Below are 26,147 nucleotides of genomic sequence, written 5' to 3'. Positions count from 1 at the left end.
ATAGTACTTTATTGTCAGTTCACACTGAAATTTGTCTTGCGACCCAGCCAAGTATATGCAGAACACATATACACACATTTGACATAACAAAAAAGAACAAGACAATTTACACATGAAGAGCAAGAGCAATGTCCACCGCCTAGAGATAACCCCATGGCTACTACAACTCCTGATTAAGCCTCAAAGTCGATTGGTGGACAAATTAAGGACCTCTTTAGTCTGACCTTATTGTATGCTGGTACACCATATCTCCTTCCTGAAGGTAGCAACCTATATTCTCCATACAACACATGCTTAGTATTAGAGGTGATATTCCTGTAATATTAAGCATGTGTCGTATGGCGACACATGCATACACATGTTGCTCTATTTTCAGTCAGTTTCTGGCTCTGGGTTTGGAGGGGGGGGGGGGGGGATTGCACCACTCAGTTCACACGGTGTGATTTTGTTTGAGAGAGGACAAGAAGACAAGAATATTTTCACCCATAAAATGTCCTTTATTTTTCTTCCCACAACAAAATGTCTACAAAAGCGTTTAACAAAATGAAATAAAATAAATCACATCAGACATATATACTTGGTACGTACATCTGCAGCATGTAGGCCTACTGTACACACACATGTACACAAGATGCTGAGAGATTCACACCGCTCTGAACTTCACAACCAAATACGCATATTTGTGCATGGCTGATAAATTTGCACGCACGCTCGCATGCACACACAGTCACACACACACACACACACACACACACACACACACACACACACACACACACACACACACACACACACACACACACACACACACACACATGTTCACAGTTGCAGAGCGATCGGATCCACAGCATAGTTCATCGTTCAGAGTTCAGCACACCGTGAAATCCTCAATGTTCATTTAACTCAGAAAGCGTCACCATTTTACCCAAACATTATTACACGCTCAGTTAGAAACGGATAGGCCTATACATGAATTTTTTACTGTGCCAGGGTCCCTTCTCATCAAATGACAAAAAAAAATGACATAAGCGAAAACAAATGTATAGTCGGATAGTCGGATTTAATGTGTACACTCGTCACTCGCCCAGTTGAAATTCCCCTTGATTGGTTGTCATTGTCAAGTAAACTCTCACAGTAATGCATCTATAAGACAGACTTAGAGATATGGGACGTTAATCGTTGTTATCGTTTATCACAATGACAGAACGCTCACAATAATCATATTGCAGAGCTTTTAATTCATTGTGAAGTGGTCCTCCGTCATACACTGGACATAAGTACTTGGTGCTGCTGCTTTCTGTCACCTGCTGTGACACCAAATCTCTTGAAAATGGTAGATCCGCAACGTTTTAATTGTTAGCTTGTAATGAAGATCTACTATTTTGGCTATAATGGCATTTTAAGAGTTTTAAGCATACTTTGATTATCGCGATAAAAAATTGCTAATTTTCTTGGCCACAATCGTAAAATGTTCATATCGTCCCATCCCTGGACAGACCTGCCTCTCCACACTATGGCACTTTATTAAAAATAACAATGTGTGTGTGTGTGTGTGTGTGTGTATGTGTGTAAATCTCCCCCCCCCCAAAAAAAAAATAGGTTTCTGTTATCCCTTTAGGTTGCAGATTGCTACATTTTTATCTAATTTTCTTTCCATGGGACTCAAAGACATTCTAAAAAATTATAAGTTAAGAACTCCAATTCCATTCTTAATTCATCATGTAACGATGAGTTGCGAATATTAAAAGAACTGCCTCCAGGTCGTATACTCTTGTTTACACATGCACGGCACACGCACACGCACACGCGCGCGCACACACAGTCACACATCACACTCAACAGATTGTCGCAGGAGAGGAAAGGGAAGCGTGTCGGCATGAGTGTATTTGACTGAAAGCCTGAAATGTGTGTTTTTCTTTTAAAAGCAGGTATATAAAAATGTATAGCGCACTTTGTTTAGGTCACAGGTGGCATGGCCTGTGGGTCAGAGGTCAGTGACCCTGTGGGTCAGAGGTCAGTGACCCTGGGTCTGCGTTGATGGAGTGTAGAGGATGTTCAGGCTGAACAGGCGGCTCCATAACATTCACATGAGGACAGGACGCGTCCCTCCCCGAAAACAAACTCCATTTCAATAAGGCCAGTTCAGCAAATAAAACGGAATGAAATCGGTACTTCACTACAGTAAGTGGTGGTAATGTTAACTTGCAAACATTCAAATTTAGGCTGAACCCCCCTCCCCCCCCCCACTCCCAAAATAATAATAATAAAATAAAATAAAATAAAACGCTTTTCAAATCACACATTTTAAATAGATTGCATATAAATAGAGTCCTTTTTTATTTAAAAAGTTCTCTTGACGTCTTCAGAAAAAAAAGAAAAAGAAAATTGCTTTTGAATTGACTGAATTGAAGTGAAGAATCCCCCTCCTCCCCTAGCCCCCCCCCCAACCCGCCCCACCCCCCAATATCATGGAAAAAAATAAACTAAATAAAAAAGGCCCAAATGTTTAATCGCCAGGAAACCTCATGCAATTAGAACCGAACAACAATAGGATAATAGTAATAGAAGAGTAGTAGTCATAATAATAACAACAATAATAATAATAATAACAATAATAATAATAGTAATAATAATAGTAATAAAATAAAAAATAATCTTACAATGCAAACATAACAGCAGTAGTAAATGCCTCTGTTTCTTATTGCTACATTATCTTTTACTTACAGTGTTATTTTGAGTTCTGTCTGTCTGACACGCATCATCATGATCATATCCTAAAGAAAAAAACCCAAAGCTAGCGATTCACAGTCTAAAGCCCTCTCCGTGCTTTTGTCGCGCGATGGGCGTCGCACACCTACATCGCCGACCTATACAAAGCGTGTAGGTCGACCATTTTGTCGGCCGCAGGACGCTGATCGTGCGACGTGGCATAAATCGGGCAGTTTTTTTTCTTTTTTTCTTTTTTTTACAGAGAAAAAATAACAAACGTGTCACAGACACAAACTTCATTCTTTGAAGAGTCGGGTGGAATTCACTCACTGGTCCACGTGAACTTTGTGGGGGGGGGGGGGGGGGGGGGGGGTCAGTGACTGACAGCTTATTCAGTGGCTTTTCCATTGTTATACCACAAGCAGCGAAGGTAGACGGCAGACAAATTAGAAGAGGGTAATATTTGCTTTCCTGTTGTTGTTTTTTTTTGACGTAGCAAATTGCAAATAGCTTGGTTCAGACAGTGAATTCTCTCACACCCCCCCCCCCCCCCCCCCCCCCCCCCGTGCACGCATCCATGCATGCACGCATGTGCAGTTGTGCACGCATCCACGTGCACGCATGTGCACACACACAAGTTATCAAAGCCTTGTCTGGGTATAGATTTCCATTCATGGCGTACATATACGGCAATGTTTACACTCCAGCGGTTTCGTTTTTTTTTTTTTTCTTCTCCAAAACTACTAAAAAGTACTTTAATAATCATTACAGTTTCTTTTTCAAATTCTCAAAATAAATATTAAAACCCTTCTTTGTACATACAAAGACCACGCCGCTCCCTGAGAGATGCTAGTGTAGTGCATCCAGCCTTTAACGAGGCGTATAACGAGCAAAAAGTTGATTGTCTTAACGAGACACTGGGGTCAGGGGTCATGGGCAGGATCCTAGGTGGGGGCGGGGCATCATGGAAGAGTCCTGGGATAACATCGGCTATAGACGCCGTTTCTCAACGTGTGGCCCGGGGACCGCCACGGGTCCCCAAATGGACCCTCACAGGTCCGTTTGGTTCCATTTATACACTCAGTGTAAAACGGAGGATTTTACAGTGTAGACTGGGGGTTCCATGGAAAGATGGTGTCAAATGGGTGGTCCTTGGCCTAATTACAGTATGCATATCGTCTCTGCCGGGTGATAACATTATGTCCAAAACGTAAAAATGTAGCAGATCTTATCTATCTACAAGGTCAAAAAAAAAAAAAGGATTGGCTTGACATCGCTTTTACATGCTTGCTTGCGGATCTGCTATACTGTTGATGCTGTTTTGTGTGACGCTGAAAGTTATGGAGATAAGAGGTTTCTGCCCGACAGTGACGGTATCAAAGTGAGATATCAAATGGACACAGGTTGAGAATCTCTGAGCTTTAGAGGCTGACACTGAAACCCTATCTGTGTTAACCCTGTAAGACCCGGATATATTTCTACCTGCAACCACTGGATAAAGAAGATTCTGTCGCTGATGGGCAGAAACCTTGTATCTCCATTATTTTCACTTTTTTTTATGATTTTGTTCATAAATTAATGCCATATTTTATACTTTATATACGACAGTGTCATTTCAAAAGTAAGGGGGCAAGTCTGATCCACAAGCTTGCAACGCTCGTAGATCTGCTATTTAAGTTTTTTTTTTTTTAATAAAAACATTTTCACCTAAAATGCCAAGTTGAAAGTGGTTAAATGGGATAAACAACAAATAAATGTCATTTTAACCAATGAAAAGTATTAAGCTTGTGACTAAAACGACAACTATTGACTCGATGTTTCCGCTTCCTGAAAAAGTAACTGTTTGGAACTATACAAGCTTTCACCTGACATCGGCAATTCCCGTGTCAGTTTTCAACGTTCGGTACATGAACACTATAGTCCTTGTAACGAGCTAGTGATTTGGCCACTGTGCATTTATGTTAATGAACGTTATGCATGCAAAGATCAGAAAACCAATGAGTTGTTTTTCTTTTTTAAATTAACACTAGACCAGAGTGCATCAACACTCCGTCTTAAAGTCTTAAAGTCATTCAAATAAGTGCTTTGTTATTCGATAAGGTTCTCCTCTTCAGTGTGCTGCCACACCAATTTTTATACCACTTACAATTACCATTTATTTATATTGATCACGTGATGTTTTTTTCTCTCCAATAACTGTAAGACCATTATTAAAGAATCTCAACTTTTAAAAGTAACGCCTGCGATTGCATGTGACGTTTCAATCGGTGTGTCTGTGTGATGATGGATTACTCCACTACGTCCTCAAACGGTTTATATTCAATTATCTGATAGTTTTAGTTGATCATTACTTTTACAGATTTAGATTATTATTATTATTATTATTAGAAAACATAGTACCAGCTCACAACGGCATGTTGTGGAATTTATGCCAATACGTTCGTACTTTTTTACTAAAGTAAATTTGAATACAGGACTTTCACTTGTAACAAAGTATTCCTACATTGTGGTGTAATTTGTTTTGGATTGTGGATTATGTTGCAGAAGCAATGCAGACAGAGCAGCATCTAGTGGCTGAATGGAGAACTGCATGAAGTGAACTCAAATATAAAACCTAGCATTTTAATTAATATCAAATGGATATTAATGAACTTAAGCTTGGGATTGTATAGTCAGTACTCTGGTAGCACTACATGGCCGAGGGGAAAGCAAAGATATACACATGTAATCAGTAGTAACCAGTAATGCCCAATGAAACCCAATGTCATGCTACGCAGTGGCCAAAAGTTGATCAACATAATATTTATTTAAAAAACAAAGGAGAAAAAAAAAGCATTGACAATCTACGAGTGTCAATAAATATGGAATGACTAACAAAAAAAATAGAAAATAAATAAAACACACTAAAGTGATTGTCTATCACAGCTTGTCTATACAGATAATCATATTAATATTGCAACTGTAAAATGGCATAGGTTTTTTTTTTTTACGGAGGCTAAGCCAGCTTCCCTTCACATGCAGCCTTGTATTGTAGAACGGGGTTCGCCCGCCGCTCTAAGGCCTCGTCATCATTTCCTGTCACATGAGCAATGCTACGGAGTCCACGGAATATCATGGAATGTCTTTAAAAATCAAATGATTGGTGGACTTCAGTACTTCATACTGTATATAGTGCATTCTAGCTAAAAGGGCTACGCTTTTCTGACCAGCTGGGTGCGTGGGTGGGTGGGGGGGTGTTAAAGGGATATTTCACTTTGAAACAGTACTGGGGTCATTGTAACGTCTACTCTGGCCAGATAGCTTTTAAGTTGCTTGATTCAATATTTAAAATATCTGATCATTTATTTGATCCTATATAAAACGAGTAAAACAGCCCCCACGCGCATTAAGAAGGACAACATCAGTCACTAAATGAGTCTAACATGGTTAAAGCTACGTTTGAAAATTGAAAATACTTTTTTTTATGTATTGAATCAAAGCAACTTTAAAAACGGTCTGGTATGCACAGAATAAAATGAGATATCAAAATGTCTGATCCCAGAAGTGTTTTTTTTTTTTTTTGTTTGTTAAGGTGAACTAGCCCTTTAAAATCAGAAAGGCAGTGTTAACAGTTATTGCTCCTTGGGTAGAGGGGTCAGAGGTCAGGTGGGGGTCCTTCATATTGACAGCCCGCTGGGCTGGGTTGTGCAAAAACAGGGTAACGGGAAGGGGGTGGGGACAGAGATCTGTTAGATCTCTATATCCAATCTCAGATCTTGTAGATCGTTGAGGATTGGCCGGCTTTAAGCATTTAACCTTTACTTCTGACTCCACGGAAGGGGGGGGGGGGGGGGGGGGGGGGGACACATTTCACGAGTGTTACACCACCTCTGGGTTTCTTATCCAGATCGGTGTCCGCTCAGAAACAACAAGGGATTGGACGGTGGTGGTGGTGGTGGTGGTGGGAGGGATTCTGGGTAAGAGGCGGGACTTTTACCGTGAGGTCTCTGATTGGCTTTTTTCTGATTGATTGTTCAAGAGCAGTCCATTTCTTTATTTTGGACGGAGTTATTATTGCAGTGAAATGATTGATAGGACGGCAAATCTGCCAGATTATGTTTCTCGCAAAATAGAATATTTATGTATATATATTCACCTTGAAAAGTAGATGCCATTGCTTTTTTTTTTTTCTTCTTTTCCCGTGGAAAGGGTGCCAACACCCCTCTTTACATATCGACAAAATCCAGACAAGGCTTTTTTTTTCTAGAACAAAACCCCGAATCAACTCCCACTTTTACCCCATAATTCTTGTACAAGTCTCACTTTCAACTTTACAAATTCTGTACATATGAAACTATCAAATAAAAACACAATAGACAAGGTATATCCGGCCACCATGGGCTACGGTCATTTTTAAATAAGGGCTAACTTATTATTATTATTATTATTTTTTTAACAGAACAAGAAATAATACTGGAATCTGCTCTGCACTACAAGAAAATATCTACAATAGCTTTGACTAAATACACACAAATTCCCTCCCCCATCCAGCCTTCTGCAGGCTCGTAACGCCATCGTCGTCGATACAAAACAAAAAATGTCATCGACAAACAACATTTTTTTTTCTCCCCTCAAAGTTAAAAGAAATTAACTTACCCCGTTTGTTTGTTTGTTTGTTTGTTTGTTTGTTTTAAAAGATTGACAGCTTAAAAAAAATGTTCCTAGGTTTGTCTCTTAAAAGTCTGTACATTTCTGGTCAGTCAGTCCCGTTCAGGAGAGAGGAGAGCGCCCCGCACTCGGGTCGCTACAGGGGAAGCGGGGGTTTGCGTTTTTTTTCTTTTCTTCATAATATATACATTCTTCAGACTGTATCGGTGAACGGGGGGGGGGGGGAACGTTGGACGTTATAAGTACTGGACATTCCTAGTATTGTTGGCGGTATAACCGTACGTCTGTGGCGGCGGTGGCGGTTGCGTTTGCGGCGGCGGCGGCGGGCTCCTTGGCTCCACGCTGCCCTTGCCTCGGCCACCACAGTCAGCGAGCGCCGTCGGCGCTGCCTCGTCGTCTTCTTGGAGGTGCCAGACGACGTGGTGGTGGTGGTGGTCTGGGTGCTCGGGCGGCGGAGCCGGCGGTCCTTCTCCTTCGGCGGCGGTGGGGGGACCGCGGGCGGGCAGTCACTTGGGCAGGGCCATGGCGGAGTTGGGGTCCGGGTTGAAGAGCTCCTTGTAGAGCGGAGGGAACAGGACGTTGACCGTCTCCGGGTGCAGCTGCTGGAAGGCCTGCAGCTCCTCCGTGTGCAGCGTGCACAGCGCCGACAGCGTGGGGATGCGGCTTATCAGCTGAGAGAGAGAGAGAGGAATGATCGTTTAAACCCATTCTGACCTGAGATCAGATTCTAAAAATGTCTTCTACATCCTGACAGTTTTCCATTCTGACCTGAGATCAGATTCTAAAAGATGTCTTCTACAGTACATCCTGACAGTTTTCCATTCTGACCTGAGATCAGATTCTAAAAAAAATGTCTTCTACATCCTGACAGTTTTACCATTCTGACCTGAGATCGGATTCTAAAAAAATGTCTTCTACAGTACATCCTGACAGTTTTCCATTCTGACCTGAGATCAGATTCTAAAAGATGTCTTCTACATCCTGACAGTTTTCCATTCTGACCTGAGATCAGATTCTAAAATATGTCTTCTACATCCTGACAGTTTTCCATTCTGACCTGAGATCGGATTAAAAAAAAATGTCTTCTACATCCTGACAGTTTTCCATTCTGACCTGAGATCGGATTCTAAAAAAATGTCTTCTACAGTACATCCTGACAGTTTTCCATTCTGACCTGAGATCGGATTCTAAAAAAAATATCTTCTGCAGTACATCCTGACAGTTTTCCATTCTGACCTGAGATCGGATTCTAAAGAAATGTCTTCTACAGTACATCCTGACAGTTTTCCATTCTGACCTGAGATCGGATTCTAAAAAAAATGTCTTCTGCAGTACATCCTGACAGTTTTCCATTCTGACCTGAGATCGGATTCTAAAAAAAATGTCTTCTGCAGTACATCCTGACAGTTTTCCATTCTGACCTGAGATCGGATTCTAAAAAAAATGTCTTCTACAGTACATCCTGACAGTTTTCCATTCTGACCTGAGATCGGATTCTAAAAAAAATGTCTTCTGCGTCAGTCGCTCTTCGATTTTTCAAAAAATAGCAGACCTACAAGCTCGTAGCTCGTAGTATGAGCTTGTAGATCTGCTATATTTCAATAGCTAAAGCGCAACATGGTGCCAACACCAAAATGGGTTAAACAGTGGGCCGCGAGTATAGGGGACAAAACATTGACCAAATAATAACATTTTAATGATAGGCATTTCAATAATATCGGGCAGAAACCTCCTATTTCCATAACTATTTTGTTTCTTTTTTACCATGATGAAGCTGGAAGCTATAGTGGTGTTGTTTTCATTGTGATACTGGGAACTTAAAAGTAAGCTACGTTATAGTTCCATTGATCCAAGACGGAACACCGTCGATTGATCGACTGTTAAAATAAACGGCTCATCTGACCACTTAACAGTTAACACGGCAGCCTACCAGCTAGCTGGCATGTTTTTTTAATTTAGCTCCAGTTTACGTGATGTACTAAAGACTTTTACTTATGTTAAGACTCTATATTTGGACTACGGTATGAATAAACGTAGGCGTGTCTGTATTGGCAGCCTATATCACGGTCACCCGTCTTCACACCCTATGCTATGCAATCTAACGTGGCACTTTATGATTCTGTAGTAATACAGTATGCTGTCATCGTATGGTGGTTCTGTGGTGGTGTCTGCGCTGCGATACCTAAACCCATTTCTAGTGTGAGACTTGGCCTGCACGGAATGCTTTCAGAGCTCTGACATGCTTGCTGAAATCCTATAAGTTGTCACGACTCGGGGAGAGATGGAGGACCAGGGGGACTGTACCTTGGCCAGCGCATCCTCGTCCATGTGATTCTTTTGCATAATGTGCTGCAGAGCAAAGTAGATCTTCTCCTGAAGCTTCTGGACCTTCCTGGGTTCCATGAGCCACGGTCGATCTGGAAACCAAAGACGAGCGGAAAGCATTTGAAAAATGTCCTTTCTTTCTTTCTTTCTTTCCTTCTTTCTTTCTTTGTGAAATTGGACATTCTATACACAGTGACTATACTTTCTACTTTTGGTACATTTTGATGCAATTACTTTTAGTACATTTACTCAAGTACATTTCGAATCCCATTTACTTAAGTATAATCCTGTGAGTAGTACCTGTGGAGATGAGTACTGCTGCGGAGAACAGAGCGATCTCCTCCTCGGTGAGCTGCAGCGAACACAGACTCTTGGCGAAGTCGAACACGGCGCTCACCAAGTCGTCACAACCTGCACAGTGGGAGGTGATTATTAACACCACACGTATTATTATTATTATTATTATTATTATTATTATTCACTCACTTCTGGATAACACACGAGTAACTTTGGGATTAAAGCACACAGCGTGCGGCCGTTAGTTCAACAGTCAAACAGTTGTTTTGTTTAAGCTGGAGTCACCAGTCCATCAGACGGTAGTATAGTCATTGGTTTTCCAATCAGACTAATCGATTCAGTTGATTATAAATAAATAAAAAGAAAGCCTATGGCAATTTCTGCGTGCCGATTCGTGATCAATAAATACAAAAAAAAACATACGTTGTTTGATTATTTAACCCATTCTGGGCGGGAACCCCTTTTGGTGTTTGAAACATTATGTTATACTTTAGCCATTGAAAAATAGCAGATCTACGTGGCGCGCTATGAGCTTGTAGGTCTGCTATTTTTGAAAAATTGTGAAAACTTGGAGGATTTAGAATATATATTTTTTTTATTTTGAGGTCAGGTCTAAATGGGTTAATGATCTAAAAAGTAATCGAGGAAATAATTGCTAATAGGTTTATCGTTAATAAACACATGTAAGTAACTGTACGGTACTTGTGTGTCTCACCTAATGCTTTGAACATCTGCATGCCTCCGTACTTGCCCTCAAAGAGCACAGTGTTGTTGAGGGGGTTGAAGGCCCGACACATCCTCACCAAGACCACCTCTAGACAACCTGCAGGGACAACACACACACACACACACACACACACACATGCGCGCACACACGTTTACTCAACTGATCCAACGGTGCACAAAACAAACGCAAAGCAATTCCATGTGCAGTACTTTACTCATTGCAGTGGTTCTCAACCATTTTTTTCCCCATCAAGGCCCACTGGACAATCTTTAAATTGTTTTGCGGCCCTGCACCCATCTGACCATCTGACCACATTACGCAAAAAAAATGAATTGCATTTTCTGAGCAGGTTAATTTCAATGAACAATACTTCATACTGTATTAGTGCCGATTTATCTGTATCACAATGACAAACTATACATTGTCAAGGTTTTAAAGAAGAAACAACGTTTCATGTATTTATTAGTTAGTCGTTTAGTATTATGATTAGTGTGGTTGTTCTTGGTCAAAAGGAAAACCTTTATGCCAGCTAACGTAAACTTGAGTTCATGGAAGGTGTTTTGTAACCTTTTCCGTCCCTTTTTCAGACAGGAGTGACATCACAATATTCAATATAAATGGCATGATAGAATTCAACTCGGGCAGTCTTTTAAAGGTTCAGGGCAGGCGTCTGCTGGATGCAGATTCAAAGAGAATAAAATCTTGTTTATAGAGTCTTGTTTAATAATGTTGAGGACGCGTTTCGGCGCACAGGCCATCGTCAGTGTCAGAATTTACTATTAATTCGACTAAGAATTTAATCTTTAAGCGTTTGACTGCTGCTGCGGATCATCAACATTATTAAACAAGACTGAGAGTGCAGATTTTATTCTCTTTCAAAAGAACAGAACTAAATATATTTAAATTAAAGAAAGAATTTCTTCCCCAGTGGATTCCTCACGACAACACAATGTAATATAAAGACTGAATTTAATTTCCAAGCGAATTCATCGCAGCTCGGATTCCACGCGTGAATTGCACCTCTCTATGACCCTAGACAGAGATCTTTTCAAACTCATCTGTTGTCTGCCCATGATGGATATCTCTTGTCTGTTTATGTTTTATTATGTATTTGATATCGGAGCGAGCGTCTATGAGCACCTGTTGCACAGGACACATGGTTTCCAACTAACGGGCAGTGAATATCTTGTTGGTGTCTGGTGTTTTATTTGGCCCCAGGTTGAGAACAACTGGTATAGGTAGTGAAAGCAGACAGAGAACCCTTTTCCACCTGTTGGTTGCCAGTGGGAACCGGTTCAGTTCTTTTCCACCGGTTGGTTCCCAGTGGGAACCGGTTCAGTTCTTTTCCATCGGTTGGTTCCCAGTGGGAACCGGTTCAGTTCTTTTAGGTTTTTAGTCCATGAGCCAGAGCTCCAAAATTGGTCGGAAAAACTAGACCTATATTAAATTGTTTATAGGATCAATACAAGTAAATGAATACCGGTACATGATAACCCTTCCACAGTAGTAGCTTTATCATATTTTCGACTATTTTGCATATTTTCCTACATAATGCCTCATTTGCATATTTAAAAATGTAAAATTTGTAATACAATAAATCATTGTCTTCGTGTAAGTACTCAATTGGGGGAAATTTCATGGTGATAATAATAATCTAATATAGGTATGGTTTTGCCCACTCAAATCATAATTAACATTTTGGAGCTCTGGCTCATGGACTAAAAAAACCCCAAAAGAACTGAACCGGTTCCCACTGGGAACCAACCGGTTCGGAAAAGGGGCCAGAGTGACACGACCATGACAGCCGTATTATTAAGCCTCACCTGACTTGAGCAGCAGGATCTGGTCGTTCTGGCACAGCTCCATGAAGCCGGAGATGCGCTTGGCAAACTCCACCACGTACTGGATGGCGTGGGTGATCTGGATGGCACACTGCTGCCACAGCACGTCCTGGCTCTGAGGACACAGGCTCGGTTACAGTCGCTCCACTATAGGCTTAACCCACTCTGACCTGAGATCAGATTCTAAACATGTCTTCTACATCCTGACAGTTTTCCATTCTGACCTGAGATCAGATTCTAAAAATATCTTCTATGTCAGTCGCTCTTCGATTTTTCAAAAGTGGCAGACCTACAAGTGCTGGTTAATCGGACTAATCATTAGTCAATATTAGAATCTTTGCATGATTAATTCATTCATGGATATATTGTAAAAAAACCCCCAAAAAACACGCTTTTTGATTTCAACAGTTACGGCCCTAGTTGTGTAAACGGCATCCAGCTGTTTACGTACACTGCCGTGTACAGTTACTACAGTATGTCTGTGTTCAGTGAAGAACAAACTAAGTGCTGAGTTCACCTGCTGGCTGGAAAACCTTGTATGTCCGAAAGCGTTCCTTTGTTATGCGTTATTTCTAAAAACGTAATGAAAATAGCCCTCGATCTACGTAAGCTCACAATGTGTCATTTGTGGATCTGCCATTTTAGCTACTTTTGTGCAACACGGCTGTAGTACATTAATTTACAACAAAAAACATATCTATATATATATATATATATACACACACACACACACACACACACACACACACACACACACGCATACAAAGTTGAAATATGGACACACAAAGTTTCTGCCCGACAGCAACGTCATTCCTTACTCATGAAAGAATAATTTCCACTCCCAACATTCAAAGAACGGTATCAGCAAATTGCCTCTGTGTGTGTCTTCCATCTTTTATCGTTGTTCAAAGGCTTCCCTCTTAATGACCCATAATGCATTAGACACACAAGAATGAGTGAGGTCATATATACTGACTGAAGGAACGCGCGCGTGCACATAGCAGTGGGGGAGAATTGATTCATCATCATTTGTCAGGATCTGCATAGATCCTTTGGTGCCAATTATTCATTCATTCATCTATCCATTCATTCTCAATTTATGTTAACCAAGTCAAACACATTTTAACACACTTTTGTTTTGTTGTAATTGCACTTTTCAATTTACACACACACACACACACACACACACACACACACACACACACACACACACACACACACACACACACACACACACACACACACACCTTGCTCTGGTACATCTTGACCTCCTCATAGGAGTGTGTTTGCCAGGCCAGCTGTTGCAGTTCGTCTGCGGTGTACTGACATGTCTCCAGGTGGGACTTGATTATGTTCTGGGCAATACGATCTGAAAAACCAAACAAACAAAAGAAACACACAAAGTTAAAATTATATGGAGATACTAAGACGTTTCTGCCCAACAGCAACTTATTTTTGAGTGGTGCAACCACTCCTACAACCAGCTTACCAGCAATGTCCATGTACCTGTGTACCTGTGTACCTGTGTGTGTCTATGAGCACAAGTATGTTACTTATTTATACCAGTAGGGGGCGCCAGAAACAGAGAGGGGGGTAGTGCTGTGTCTCTAATGAGAGAGAGAGAGAGAGAGAGAGAGACGTGTGTGATTTTTTTATTCCAGTTTGATATGCACTATAGGATACAAACCCCCACTTTCTATCATTTCATTTCTATCTCGGGCAGCCCAATCTACACTGAAAAATAAAATAAAGATAATAATAAATACAAATCCTCAGTGTTTGTTTAACCCATAGAGTGTACAAAACGGAACAATTGTTTTCACTCTCAGAGTTACAGACCCAATAATGGTCCCTTTGGTTCCATGTGTTGTGTATGCACTCTCAGAGTTGCAGACAGGCATAAAATGAGCGCTGTCTGTGTTATCGACGTACACAAAACAGATCTACAGTATCGCAAGCAGCACATTGCGCCACTTTGTCTGCTTCTATTTTCGCTGTCGTCGTACGACAACGCTTAAATGCGCGTACATTGTTAATTAATAATTGCGCATCTTAATTGCACTTAAATGTCAAAAATGAGGATATTTTGTCTTATTATTATTATTATTATTATTATTGGTCAATATTCCAAGGTGCAATATTTGGTGATATCTGGAGTTAATGTTCAATCGAACATACACAGACAAAAAAGCACAGCCTATGTCGTTACATACAGTAAATGGACTTTTAAAACTAAAAGTAATTTTACTTTTTTACTAAAGAGCTGGCGACAGACCCGTGTCACTGAACAAACAATCAATTGGGCCAAAGCAATGATTATTACTATCAGAACATAGAGATATTTAACAGCTATAACTATATCACCGAGTAAAAAAGCACCGTTATTTGTCTTCGCGACGACACCTCCTGGATGCTACTGTGTGTCTATATAGAGGCCCATTTGGACTTGAGTCTGGAACTACACTTCCTGAGACGTCACATCCGCTTTATCTCCGGATTCCCGTCGCTCCAGACTGTATACGACCGGAAAGCATGTGAACGTGGTGGGAGGAAACACACACCGAGGGCTTTTGGAGTGGACATGTTGTCAGATGGCTGTGTGTATAGTATAAATAAGCCTGTCTGATCTTCTGTCTCCTCTCAGATTAGCACTGTGTGAGTCACTCTGTCACTCTCCCTGCCATCCCCCCCACCCCACCCCCCCCCCCCTCATCCAATCCCGCACTCTGTCACTCTCCCTGCACACCCCTCATCAATCCCCCAATCTGTCACCACCCCTAGTTTTCCCTGTAAAAGACATCGTTGACCAATGCCACACACTCCCTGGACAGCCATCAACACTTTTATCTTTATTTTTATTTTTTTTACCCAGTGCCGATTGCCTAAACTGTAATCCCCGGACCAGACATTGCGCGGGGAAGCTGACCAGGGGGAGGCTAGTGTATACTGTATAGAGACCAGGATTACTGCACGTTTTTTGTGAGGGTATATCTACCATATATAGGCCTATAGGGGACACAGGGAGAACATGCAAACAGAAAGAGAGAGAGAGCACGCCCCCAGTTCCCACAGCTTCCCCTGGCAGGAATCAAACCCGGGACCTTCTAGCTGTGATGCGACAGCGCGGCCGACTGTGCCACTGCAGTGCCCCCCCTTTAACCCATTCTGACCTGAGATCAGATTCACACGAGGTTTCCACTGGACACACACTGGTCTGATGAACCCATTCTGACCCGAGATTCTTCGATTTTTCAAAAATAGCAGACCTACAAGCTCGTATCGCGCCACTCGGTGGCGCGATATGAGCTTGTAGATCTGCTATTTTTCAATACCTAAAGCATGACATAATGATAACACCAAAATGGGTTCCCGGACAGAATGTGTTAACACCTTAACACGGCTATACTTGATCATACTACACAGCGTCACATACAAAAGCATCAAAATAAATGTGTTTTGAGCTTGTCGATTTGCTACGTTTGCTGCTTTTGACTTTAAATCCTGAAAAAGTCACAGCTTTGGGACATTTGAGGAGGTTTCCACCCATACAGCTGTGGAAAGAAAATCACTCAAATACAGAGCCAACTCGACTCCGAGTCCAGGGGGCAAAGTATTCAATCAATCCAAAACAAATCTTGTATGGTGGTGGGTCCCCTGGCACAAACTATTCTCAGATGGGGTCCCGCGGGCTAATAGGATACATATCAATATTCACAAGCGCAAGAAAGAAGCCCGCCCGCACCGTCGTTTATAACAAGCAGACATGGCAAACCCCGCTGGCCCTTCTTACCCAGATCTCCCATGCTGACGTTATTATTGGAGCCCAGCTGGCTCTCCTGGTAGCCGCCGTAGCTGAACAGGTTGGGCACGGGCGTCAGGTCGTAGACGGGCTCCTGCTTGATGTGCTTCATGCCCGACATGTCCAGGCCCGACTGGTCCGGGGACGGCTGGGTGGAGTCCATGCCGTAGTAGGGCACGCCGCCGCCGCCGCCGCCGTTGCCCACCACGTGGCCGCCGCCCTTGGGCAGCTCGATGACGTGCCCGTTGGCGTAGGTGCCGCCGATCTCGTGGTTGAGCGTGGAGAGGCCGTTGGTGAGGCTGGAGGAGTAGACGCGCGCCAGCGCCTCGGCCTCGCCCGTGCGCGCCTGCCGCTCCTCCGCCAGGCGCGCCTGGTGCTTCTGCACCTCGGCGTACAGGCTGTCGCGCTGCTTCTTGGACATGCGGCCGAACTTCACCGCTGGGGAGAGAGGACAAGTTTTATCCTCATGTTCAGAGAAGGCAGTTTAGGCATTTAGCAGAGCAACTTCCATGAGCGACATCAGCATGGCCAGTAAAACATGAACACTGGGAAATAGGTAGATAGTTAGCACTCATTAGTGCAGTTCTCTCTGCACTAATGAGCAAAGTGCAGAGAGAACAATGCAGGGCCTCAAAGAAACTATACCATGAACCAATAGCGTCTGTCTGGACAACACATTATCTAAATAACATTCTGTACAGCACATTTGTGGCTAAGAAAAACTAAAATCTAGTAAACAGTATAGCAAGAACACAAGACCAAGCGACCAAGATATATCTGCGTAGTAAACTACAGTATATAGCATCTGCAGCGAACAAAGGAGGAATACGAGGAGGGAGGAGTGCTAGGGGTTGAGGTGGAGTCTTCAGACTATACAGTGGAATTGTCTGAGTGAGTCTGCAGGTCTGGAGGTTTTGTTGTTTCTTGTTTGTTTGTTTGTTTGTTTGTAAAATAATCATATTTTAACTGGCTACCCCCCACGCCCACCCTGACAAGCACTTGGCATTGTAGGAGTTGGGGCATTACAGTTTGTTTGACTCTCCCGTAAACACGGGGTGTTGTGAGCTTTTAGTATATAGGCTACTTTCACAATGTTTGCCTCTTTCTTACATATATCTGACGATTCCAACTATTGGTATTAAAAGAAAGTATATATTAATATTGAACGTTTTAGGAATGTGCAGATGTCCTGTAGGCCTATATGCAAAAATAGAAACAATCTTGCACATTGTGGGGTACCACCCAAAATCATTTGGGGACCCCCGGTTTTGGGGAACCACTGACTGAACTGAGACATGTGTTGCATGGCTTGGCACAGTTGGCCTGTGTGTGCCCCGCATACACACACATGCAGGCCTATACAATACGCATGCCAGCCACATGTGCAGCCATATTGTGCCCAGAGTGTGCGCTCTCTCTCTCTCTCACCATCTCTGGACATCCCCAGGGCGAGACACTTCTGGAGCCGGCAGTGTTGGCATCGGTTGCGGTTGGTTCTGTCGATGAGGCAGTTCCTCTGGCGGGGGCAGGAGTAGGACGCGTTGTTCTGCTGACTCCTCCTGAAGAAGCCCTGCGTGGTGGTGGTCACATGACGGAGACGTTAACAAACATCTGCTTCACACACACACACACACTGGCACGTTATGGCAACCGGTGGAAGCACGATGCCACTGATGGAAGCACGTTGGCTTCACCATAATGGGCCGAAGTGTTATGTCACCATTATGTATGAGAGAGAGAGAGAGAGAGAGAGGGAAATTGAGATCAAAAGATAAATCATGTGAGCGAGATATCGAAAACAAAGTAAGAAAGTGAGGAACAGGAAGAAATTGAGATGCGAGAGAGAGAGAGGATATGGGGAGAGAGATTGCACAATCCCTTGAGGAAATTGTCCTTTACTGTGTTACCTCTGAGGATGTACAAAATGGTCCCCCGTAAGGGTCCATTTGTCTTTTTGTACAGTACAGTACGTCCTCAGACTTAACCCATTCTGGGCGGGAACCCATTTTGGTCTTAGCGTCATGTTATGCTTTAGCTATTGAAAAATAGCAGATCTACAAGCTCGTAGCGCGCCACTCGGTGGCGCGCTACGAGCTTGTATATAGGTCTGCTATTTTTGAAAAATCGAAGAGCGACTGACATGGAAGACATTTTTTAGAATCTGATCTCGGGTCAGAATGGAAAACTGTCAGGGTGTAGAAGACATTTTTTTTTAGAATCTGATCTCCGGTCAGAATGGGTTAACATAACATCATTGCGTGTGACTGTGTGTGGTGTGGCAGAAGTGCCAATGTGGGGCGGGACGGGAAGTAATGGAATTGCAACATAGGATTATATTACCATTATGTACTCATGAGAGAGAGAGAGAGAGAGAGACAGGAGGAAATGAAAGCATTGCTGTGTGGCGAGAAGGGGGACAATGCGCCGGCGACTCACCTTACATCCCTCGCAGGTGATGACACCGTAGTGGATACCTGACGATTTGTCCCCGCATATCTTGCAGGGTATGACTTCGATTTGGGCTGCCGGGCAGGAAGAGAGAGAGAGAGAGAGAGAGAGGAGAAAAGAGAAAAAAAGAACACATTGCGTAACTATAACGGCACAATGCATATAACGGCAGGTTTACGTAACGGGGAGGAAATGAAAGAGAAAACGTAATGGGCGCAGACTTCATTTTATCCAGCGGCTGGCGACGAGGCGAGCTCAGATGGTGGGCTTATTAGAACGGCCCAGACAGCTTCTAAAATACCCTTCGGCCTCTCTCTCTCTCTCTCTCTGTGTGTGTGTGTGTGTGTGTGTGTGTGTGTGTGTGTGGTGCAGTCTCCTCTCAAGGACCATGGTTCCATATAGGGTCCCCAGCTAAATCCTAACCCTTGCTTTAACTTGACACATCTTCTCTTCTCTATATTTTCAAATGGAGGTCCGCATGCCAGATGCATATAGAATGTGGGGGTCCTTGAAATGAAAATGCTTGAGAACCAGTGCTCTTAAAAGCCTTTCTAATGACACACACACACACACACACACACACACACACACACACACACACACACACACAGTACAACACCAGAGGCTATATGCTGTGATGACAGCCATGACATCATTTCTAATGGAAGAACGCATCGACAGACACGAGCACGTTGGCGCACACACACAGACACACACGCGCACACGCACACGCACACACGCGCGCACACACATTGACTTACAGTGTATGGGCAGCTCCATGCAGACACAACCCCAAAGGCACAGAATGACGCCGGCTGTACAGTATCTAACGTCAGGCTACTGTAACGTCATGCCTCTCGCCGCACAACGCACTGTCCATTGCTGTATATATAGTGGCCGACGACACAAAACCACTAACTATAGCTACTGTATATATAGGTCCCGCTCGGAGGCGCCGCATGTACAGAACAGTACCAGTACAGTACAGAATATATCTCTCCGCTATAGGTCCTCCTCCTCCTCCTCAGAGAGTGCATGTATAAGATACTCTTACTGTACGTTAGGTTTCCCTGTACCGTAGTAGCGCAGGTATACTGCTGTCTGCTGAGATGGCACACTGCCTATAAAGAGATTATAGACGAGACGGATCTAATCCAAATACTTTATTTCCCTACCAGGTATTTAGGTATAGCTTATAGGCACAGCTGACTGTAAGCCGCGGTATATACAGTATACCTGCCCACGGCCCGGCCTCCATCATGGGGGGGGGTCTGTGTGTGTGTGTGTGTGTGTGTGTGTGTGTGGTTTGCATCTCTCTGAACTCTAGAAGTTGACCTGTGTATAAGTGTCCACGTGGAACCCATAGTAGTATTAAAAAGGATAGAGACTGAACTGGCGCGAAGCTCCGCCCCCCCCCCCCTCTGCGCTATTCATGTCAGTGGAAGTTGCTCAGTGGCGTTTTGAAGCACACCGGAGGCGACCGTCTATTTCCGCCTTTTTGCGGGGCGCATTTCCGCAATGCGGAAATGCAACCGAGCGATCAATGTTAAGGCCCAGCTGCACGGTGGTTTCCTCGTCATGAATCCACGGGTCCGCCTGCAGTCCTTCCTCTTACCACTAGGCGCCCCAGCGCTTCCACATTGGAGTGTCTAGCTGGCCCCCTTGGTGGAACCCCCTCAAGTAATGTGGGGTAGGTTGGTGATCTCGACCCAGCCAGGGGGGCCAGAAACGCCACTGGGGTGGTTATATAATGGCAAGGTAAAAAAAGCACATTTAGCAGGACGTCGTTGGTCGTGGAAAGTTTCAGGTCATAAAAGGTTAATGATACTTTTTGGTAGTTTAAAAAAAAAACAAAAACAATAATCTGCGTGTTTGTGTCTCGTCGCTGACGGGCAGAAACCTCGTATTTCTGTTTTTCCCGTGAATTCTCACGCTGCGTGATATTTTATTCATATCGGGGAAGGCGAGAACAAGTTGAGACAGAGAACAGACTTTTTTCACATCTGATATAATGTATATAAAACAATGTGGGAGCAGGCGGGCGTGTCATCTGCACTGCGCGTTACTTAACAAGATGGCCGTCTATAAGCGCCAGACAGCTCTCCTCATATAACATGCGGGTATAATAAAATGATTGAACTGCATTGTAGAGAGACGCGTGACTCGAGTGGACTCGGTGGGCGGAAGTATACAAGGCAGAGTAAATGTGGGCGAGACGGAGACGAGAGACGGAGCGAATGGAAACGTGAACTCGAGACCGGAACTCGAGGCCGAGACCGGAACTCGAGTACTACACGACACCGGTATTGGTTCAATTAAATACACCCAGGTGTATTTGCTATAGAAAACCAGGCCTTGTGGGCAGAATATTCCCCCCCCCCCTCAGATTCGGAGGTCGGGGCTCGATTCGGCCGGGCCGGGGAAGGCTATAGCATCAAGGGTTGGAGTGTGACAGTGACATACGGTATAGTGGCATGTCCAGGGGTTTTGTGTGCATCATGGCTGCATGGGGTGTACATCGACAGAGGCTTACTTATACTGTGTGTGTGCAGTGTGCGTGTGCGCGCGCCATCTCGTACCGTGTATAGTGCAGTGACACTCGATCAGGCCCGCAGGCCACTTCCAGCCCGCAGCGTCATTTTGACTGACCTGCCAATCAATCAATCCGTTTTAGACTGAAGTTATTATACCTTCACTTTAATTATACATTACTACAGTATTGGCCCTACATGAACAATCGTCCGCAAAACGTCAGACTCGAGAACCTCAGAGGTCGTCGAGTGTCATCGACGTTGTCAATTTATCAGCTTGGCATGCTGGCCCCCCATGGCCATTTTTGTGTAACGTGGCCCATATAGGGTTCAGCTATTTGAGTTTCCCCTCATGACGTGCATTATCTATAACGAGGTAATCTCATAAAGATGTAGCTCATTAGTGTGGGTCTAATAGGCTACATAGTTCACACAGGTCACCTCTGCTCTTGCAGTCCTTTCTGCCAGTTCTTCCGTTGTGGTCTATTATTTTATTTACTTTGGTCTTTGCCTTCACTGTCAATGGCAATGGCCCTATAGGCTTAACCTCACAAAAAAATGACCTAACCCTAAACCTGAGCGGATATACCTCACAAAAACGACACCTAACCCTCCTCCTCCTCCATGTTCTGTTCATAACCCTATAACCCTAACCCAGTTAAAAAAAGAAAAGAAAAAAAATAAGTATACACCCCACGGTTGAGATTTGAATCTGTGAGCTTATAGGACCATGGAGCTGACATCTTACCTCAGTTGAGCTATACCAAAGCCTGCTGTTTTTACGACACGGCTTTGAATGCCAATTTGGACGCTTCGCCCACCCCCTTTCCATGGCCAGAAAAGGCACCCAGAAGGGTATATACTGCCCCCTCTTTCTGACGGGAAAGCCCCGAGGAACAAACTTCTCCTCTCCCCGTGTTCTCACGGTCACGGTCACTTTTCACATTCCACTCAATGTCACCTCATAGTCCCAGTTCCACACCACCTGTCTCCGTGCGCACTCCCCCACCAGCCCTGCGGTTCGCTGTCCGCTGCTCACCTGTTTCCACTGCCCTCCTCCTCCTCCCTCCGCCTGCCTTAAAACGGGACTCATTCCCCTGTGTCTCTATGGCAGCGCTTCCCAACCACTGGGTCGGGATCCATTTGTGGGTTGCACGCGGACCAATTTTTATGGTTGGGGGGGGGGGGGGGGGAGCAAACGTTTGCCTGCATTTAGTTTTTAATTATTAGTATTTCAAAGGATTTTCAAAAGTGTAAATACAAATTCAAAGATTTAGCGAATTAATAAAAAAAAAAGAAAAAAAAAAAAGAAAGCAAATCCAATAGATTCCATGAATATAGCAAAGAGAGGTATAGTGAACAGAGCAGATCTACAAGCTCAACGCGTACAGCATCGAGAGTGTATAGTTTGGGTCCCGGAGAGACTTCAAATGTCTGGTTTTGGGAACCACTGCTCTACAGCTATACCTCCCAAGACACATGGGAGACCAAGACACACCATCTCCCATTTACATTCCCGTACGTATAGGTGGGTCGCCTCTTTAACCCGTTCTTCTGACCTGAGATCAGATTCATACGAGGTTTCCACTGGACACACACTGGTCCGATTAACCCATTCTGACCTGAGATCAGATTCTAAAAAATGTCCGTCGTTCTTCGGTTTTTCAAAAATAGCAGACCTGCAAGCTCGTGGCGCGCCACTCGGTGGCGCGCTACGAGCTTGTAGATCTGCTGTTTTTCAATAGCTAAAGCATAACATGAGAATGCAGAATGGGTTAAGAGACCGGAAGCATCAAAAGTAAGCACAAGATTCACACGCATCAAAAGTATAGCAGACCCACAAACTCGCTTCGAGCTTGTAGATCTGCCACTTGTGCTTCTTTTTAAATCGAATCGGGAAAAGTCACACTTTTAGACATACATGGGGTTTTCCACCCGACAGAGACGCTATAGAATGTTTTTACTTCGTAGGGCTGTGTAGATTTGTTTTCAAATGTAAATTGCATTAACACATGCAATGTATTATTATTATTATTATTATTATTATGGGATGTAGGGGGCGGACTGTGTGTTGTGTGAAATGAAGTTGGTTGTTTGGTTGGTGCTGTGAAGTTGAAGATGTGTGGAGGTAACCCAGTTAAAAGCCTTCCTGGCAGACTGGATCCTAACTGGGTCAGCGCACTGGACTGGGGCGAACTTGTGCACACGCACACACACACACACACACACACACACGCACGCACGCACGCACGCACGCGCGCGCGCGTGCACGTGCAGTTGTCGATGAAAGTTGCTGTAACTATTTATAGTTGGTAAACAGGTCAGTTGTGCTTTGGGACATGACAGTTATGCAGCGTCTAAATTTGAGCACTAAACAAAATGCTGGAGAGCAGCAGTGTGTGTGTGTGTGTGTGTGTGTGTGTGTGTGTGTGTGTGTGTGTGTGTGTGTGTGTGTGTGTACTGTGCACAGTATGTGCACGTGCAATTCCACGTTCTACGATATTTCCTTGTATTTCATAATCCACTGCGCACGATTCGTCAAACACTTTTCTATCTTCACGGAAAATAAATTGTTTCAATCAATTATTATTATTATGAATTATTTATTTTTGAATCAAAAATAAAAACGAAATAAATAGTATAAATAAATATACGAGCTATAAGCATAACACATTGTGAACTTGGCTCTTTTCACTATTAAACGGGGCTTATTATGTGCAGTTCATTCATTATTATGGGATCTTTTTCACTTGCAAGCTCCTTGTGTGTTACTCTATACTATTATAGTCTATACCAGTGTTTCCCGAAGTGGGGTCCGGGGACCCCAGGGGTCCTTAACCCATTCTGACCTGAGATCAGATTCATACGAGGTTTCCACTGGACACACACTGGTCTGATTTACCCATTCTGACCTGAGATCAGATTCTAAAAATGTCAGTCGTTCTTCGATTTTTCAAAAATAGCAGACCTACAAGCTCGTAGCTTGTAGATCTGCTATTTTTCTATAGCTAAAGCATAACATGATGCTAACACCCAAATGGGTTCCCGTTCAGAATGGGTTAAGGGAGCTCCAGGGGGTCCCGAGCTAAATGATAGTTTGGAACCAAATGGACCCTTATGGGCCTGTAACTCTGAGAGTGTACAAATGGAACCCAAATGGAGCCGTCCATTTTGTATACGCTCTCAAGAGTATAAATTAACATTGATTTTACAATATAAATTGTGGGTCCCACCCAGAGATAGAAATACCATTAAATGTGGGGCCCGTATAGACTAACGCTTGTCAAACAGGGGGTCCTTGAAGTGAAACGGGTTGAGAATCACTGCTGGAGCTGTCAAAATCTTCTCGTATGGGGGGGTCCCTGGCATGTCTTTTCTAATGGGGGTCCACGCACTAATTAGTGTCAATGTGGGGGTCCTTGACATGAAAAGGGTTTGCGAACCACTGGTCTGTACCAGTGGTGTTCAAACTTTTTTATATCAAGGTGCATTATTTATTCAGCCACGGACCACCATTTGATGAGACATATTATACGTATCGCCTCTCAGACACAAAACTGAAGAATAACTTTTAGTTTGCCGTCGGATAAAAATGCCGTCCACAATTCCGTGCAAAGAAGGGACGTTTATTCTCCGACGTTCTCTCTAAATGTGTGTATAGATAGACCTCCTCTAAATTAAGTAATGCAGATGTCTAACAATAATTTAACACTTGTATAACCGAATAGACCCGGTTAAAGATCAATAAGGGTCCACCTGGAACCCCCCCCCCCCCCCCCCCCCCCGCGTCAAGGAACACTGTCCAGTGTCCGATACTGTAAATCACATATTGTTCCATAGGTGATATTATGCTATTATGGGTGGTGTGTGGGCATGTGTATATTGTCTTATAGGCCGCGTTTGTATTTATTCATGATTCCCTTTTGAATGATTGTGTTGAAGCCGAGAGAAAAAAAGATTTGCGCGCGCGCGTGTGTGCACACAATGTGCGATTGTGCGTGCGTGCGTGTGTGTGTGTGTGTGTGTGTGTGTGTGTGTGTGTGTGTGTGTGTGTGTGTGGATACATTTCACAAGGCTTGCGTGGGCATTTATACATTGTTCAAAGTGGGAGCTATTGTGCGTGCGTGCGTGTGTGTGTGTGTGTGTGTGTGTGTGTGTGTGCGTGCGTGAGTGTGTGCCAGTGGGGGCCTGTCAGGTAGGATATGGCGAGATGGTGTTGACGGCATCGCTGTTACCATGGTGACCACCCACTCGCGGTGGGTCGTCTGGCTGTCACACTGCATTATTCGCAAAGCCGTCGCGCTCCCTCTGGAGGAAGTGATGTCATGGCTCTGCAGCGCACCGGCGCCCAGAGCATTACTATACATACTCTCTGAAAAGAAGGGGGGGGGGTGGGTGGTCTGCCGACAAATATTTATACATATCAGTTTGGACGCTGATATATATATATATACGCCCACTTCCATGTTTTAAGCTTATACCGCAGCTGCATAACATTGCGATACAATTAAGACTCGCACCGGGGATGCATTCCCACAACACGCATATTCTCCTTTGTGAGTCATGTGTTGGTGGTGTTGTTGTCTGGATGTAATGCACATTGGGAATGCATTTGGAGCGTTTGGCTTTCATTGTAAATTACATTTAGAGGAGCAAGAATATAGAATTGGGAGCTCCGAGTATACTGTAAAGCTTAGCATCGTACAAAAAAAAACCCGAATGAAAACAAAACAATATCTCTTATACGCACACGATCCCGTTTAAGAACAAAACCCTGGTATCCGCCTATTTAACTGTTTCTCTGAAAAACACTGATGGAAAGT

At 43.7% G+C, this 26,147-nt stretch overlaps 1 protein-coding gene across 2 annotated transcripts in view; it reads right to left on the bottom strand.

Annotated features, from left to right (window-relative positions):
• Positions 1-7,862: 7,862 nt before the first annotated feature.
• rorb (RAR-related orphan receptor B) overlaps positions 7,863-26,147 on the bottom strand; it is a gene marked incomplete at both ends in the record, with an annotated part of 41,922 nt that continues 23,637 nt past the window's right edge. The window contains 10 exons of one of the 2 annotated variants that reach the window (XM_080765131.1): positions 7,863-8,027; positions 9,661-9,773; positions 9,982-10,092; positions 10,694-10,801; positions 12,529-12,661; positions 13,794-13,915; positions 16,337-16,783; positions 17,774-17,915; positions 18,782-18,867; positions 19,555-19,573. In XM_080765131.1, coding sequence (XP_080621257.1) covers positions 7,863-8,027; positions 9,661-9,773; positions 9,982-10,092; positions 10,694-10,801; positions 12,529-12,661; positions 13,794-13,915; positions 16,337-16,783; positions 17,774-17,915; positions 18,782-18,867; positions 19,555-19,573 — 1,446 coding nt within the window. Of the gene's footprint in view, positions 8,028-9,660; positions 9,774-9,981; positions 10,093-10,693; positions 10,802-12,528; positions 12,662-13,793; positions 13,916-16,336; positions 16,784-17,773; positions 17,916-18,781; positions 18,868-19,554; positions 19,574-26,147 lie in introns of those variants that run through there. The other variant, XM_080765130.1, reaches the window with a different exon arrangement.

This window comes from Protomyctophum bolini (assembly GCF_963924005.1).
Source record: "Protomyctophum bolini genome assembly, chromosome: 6".
Classification (NCBI taxonomy): Eukaryota; Metazoa; Chordata; class Actinopteri; order Myctophiformes; family Myctophidae; genus Protomyctophum; species Protomyctophum bolini.
The sequence above is the reverse complement of the archived record's forward strand: the minus strand, read 5'-3'. Positions and strand labels throughout refer to the sequence as shown.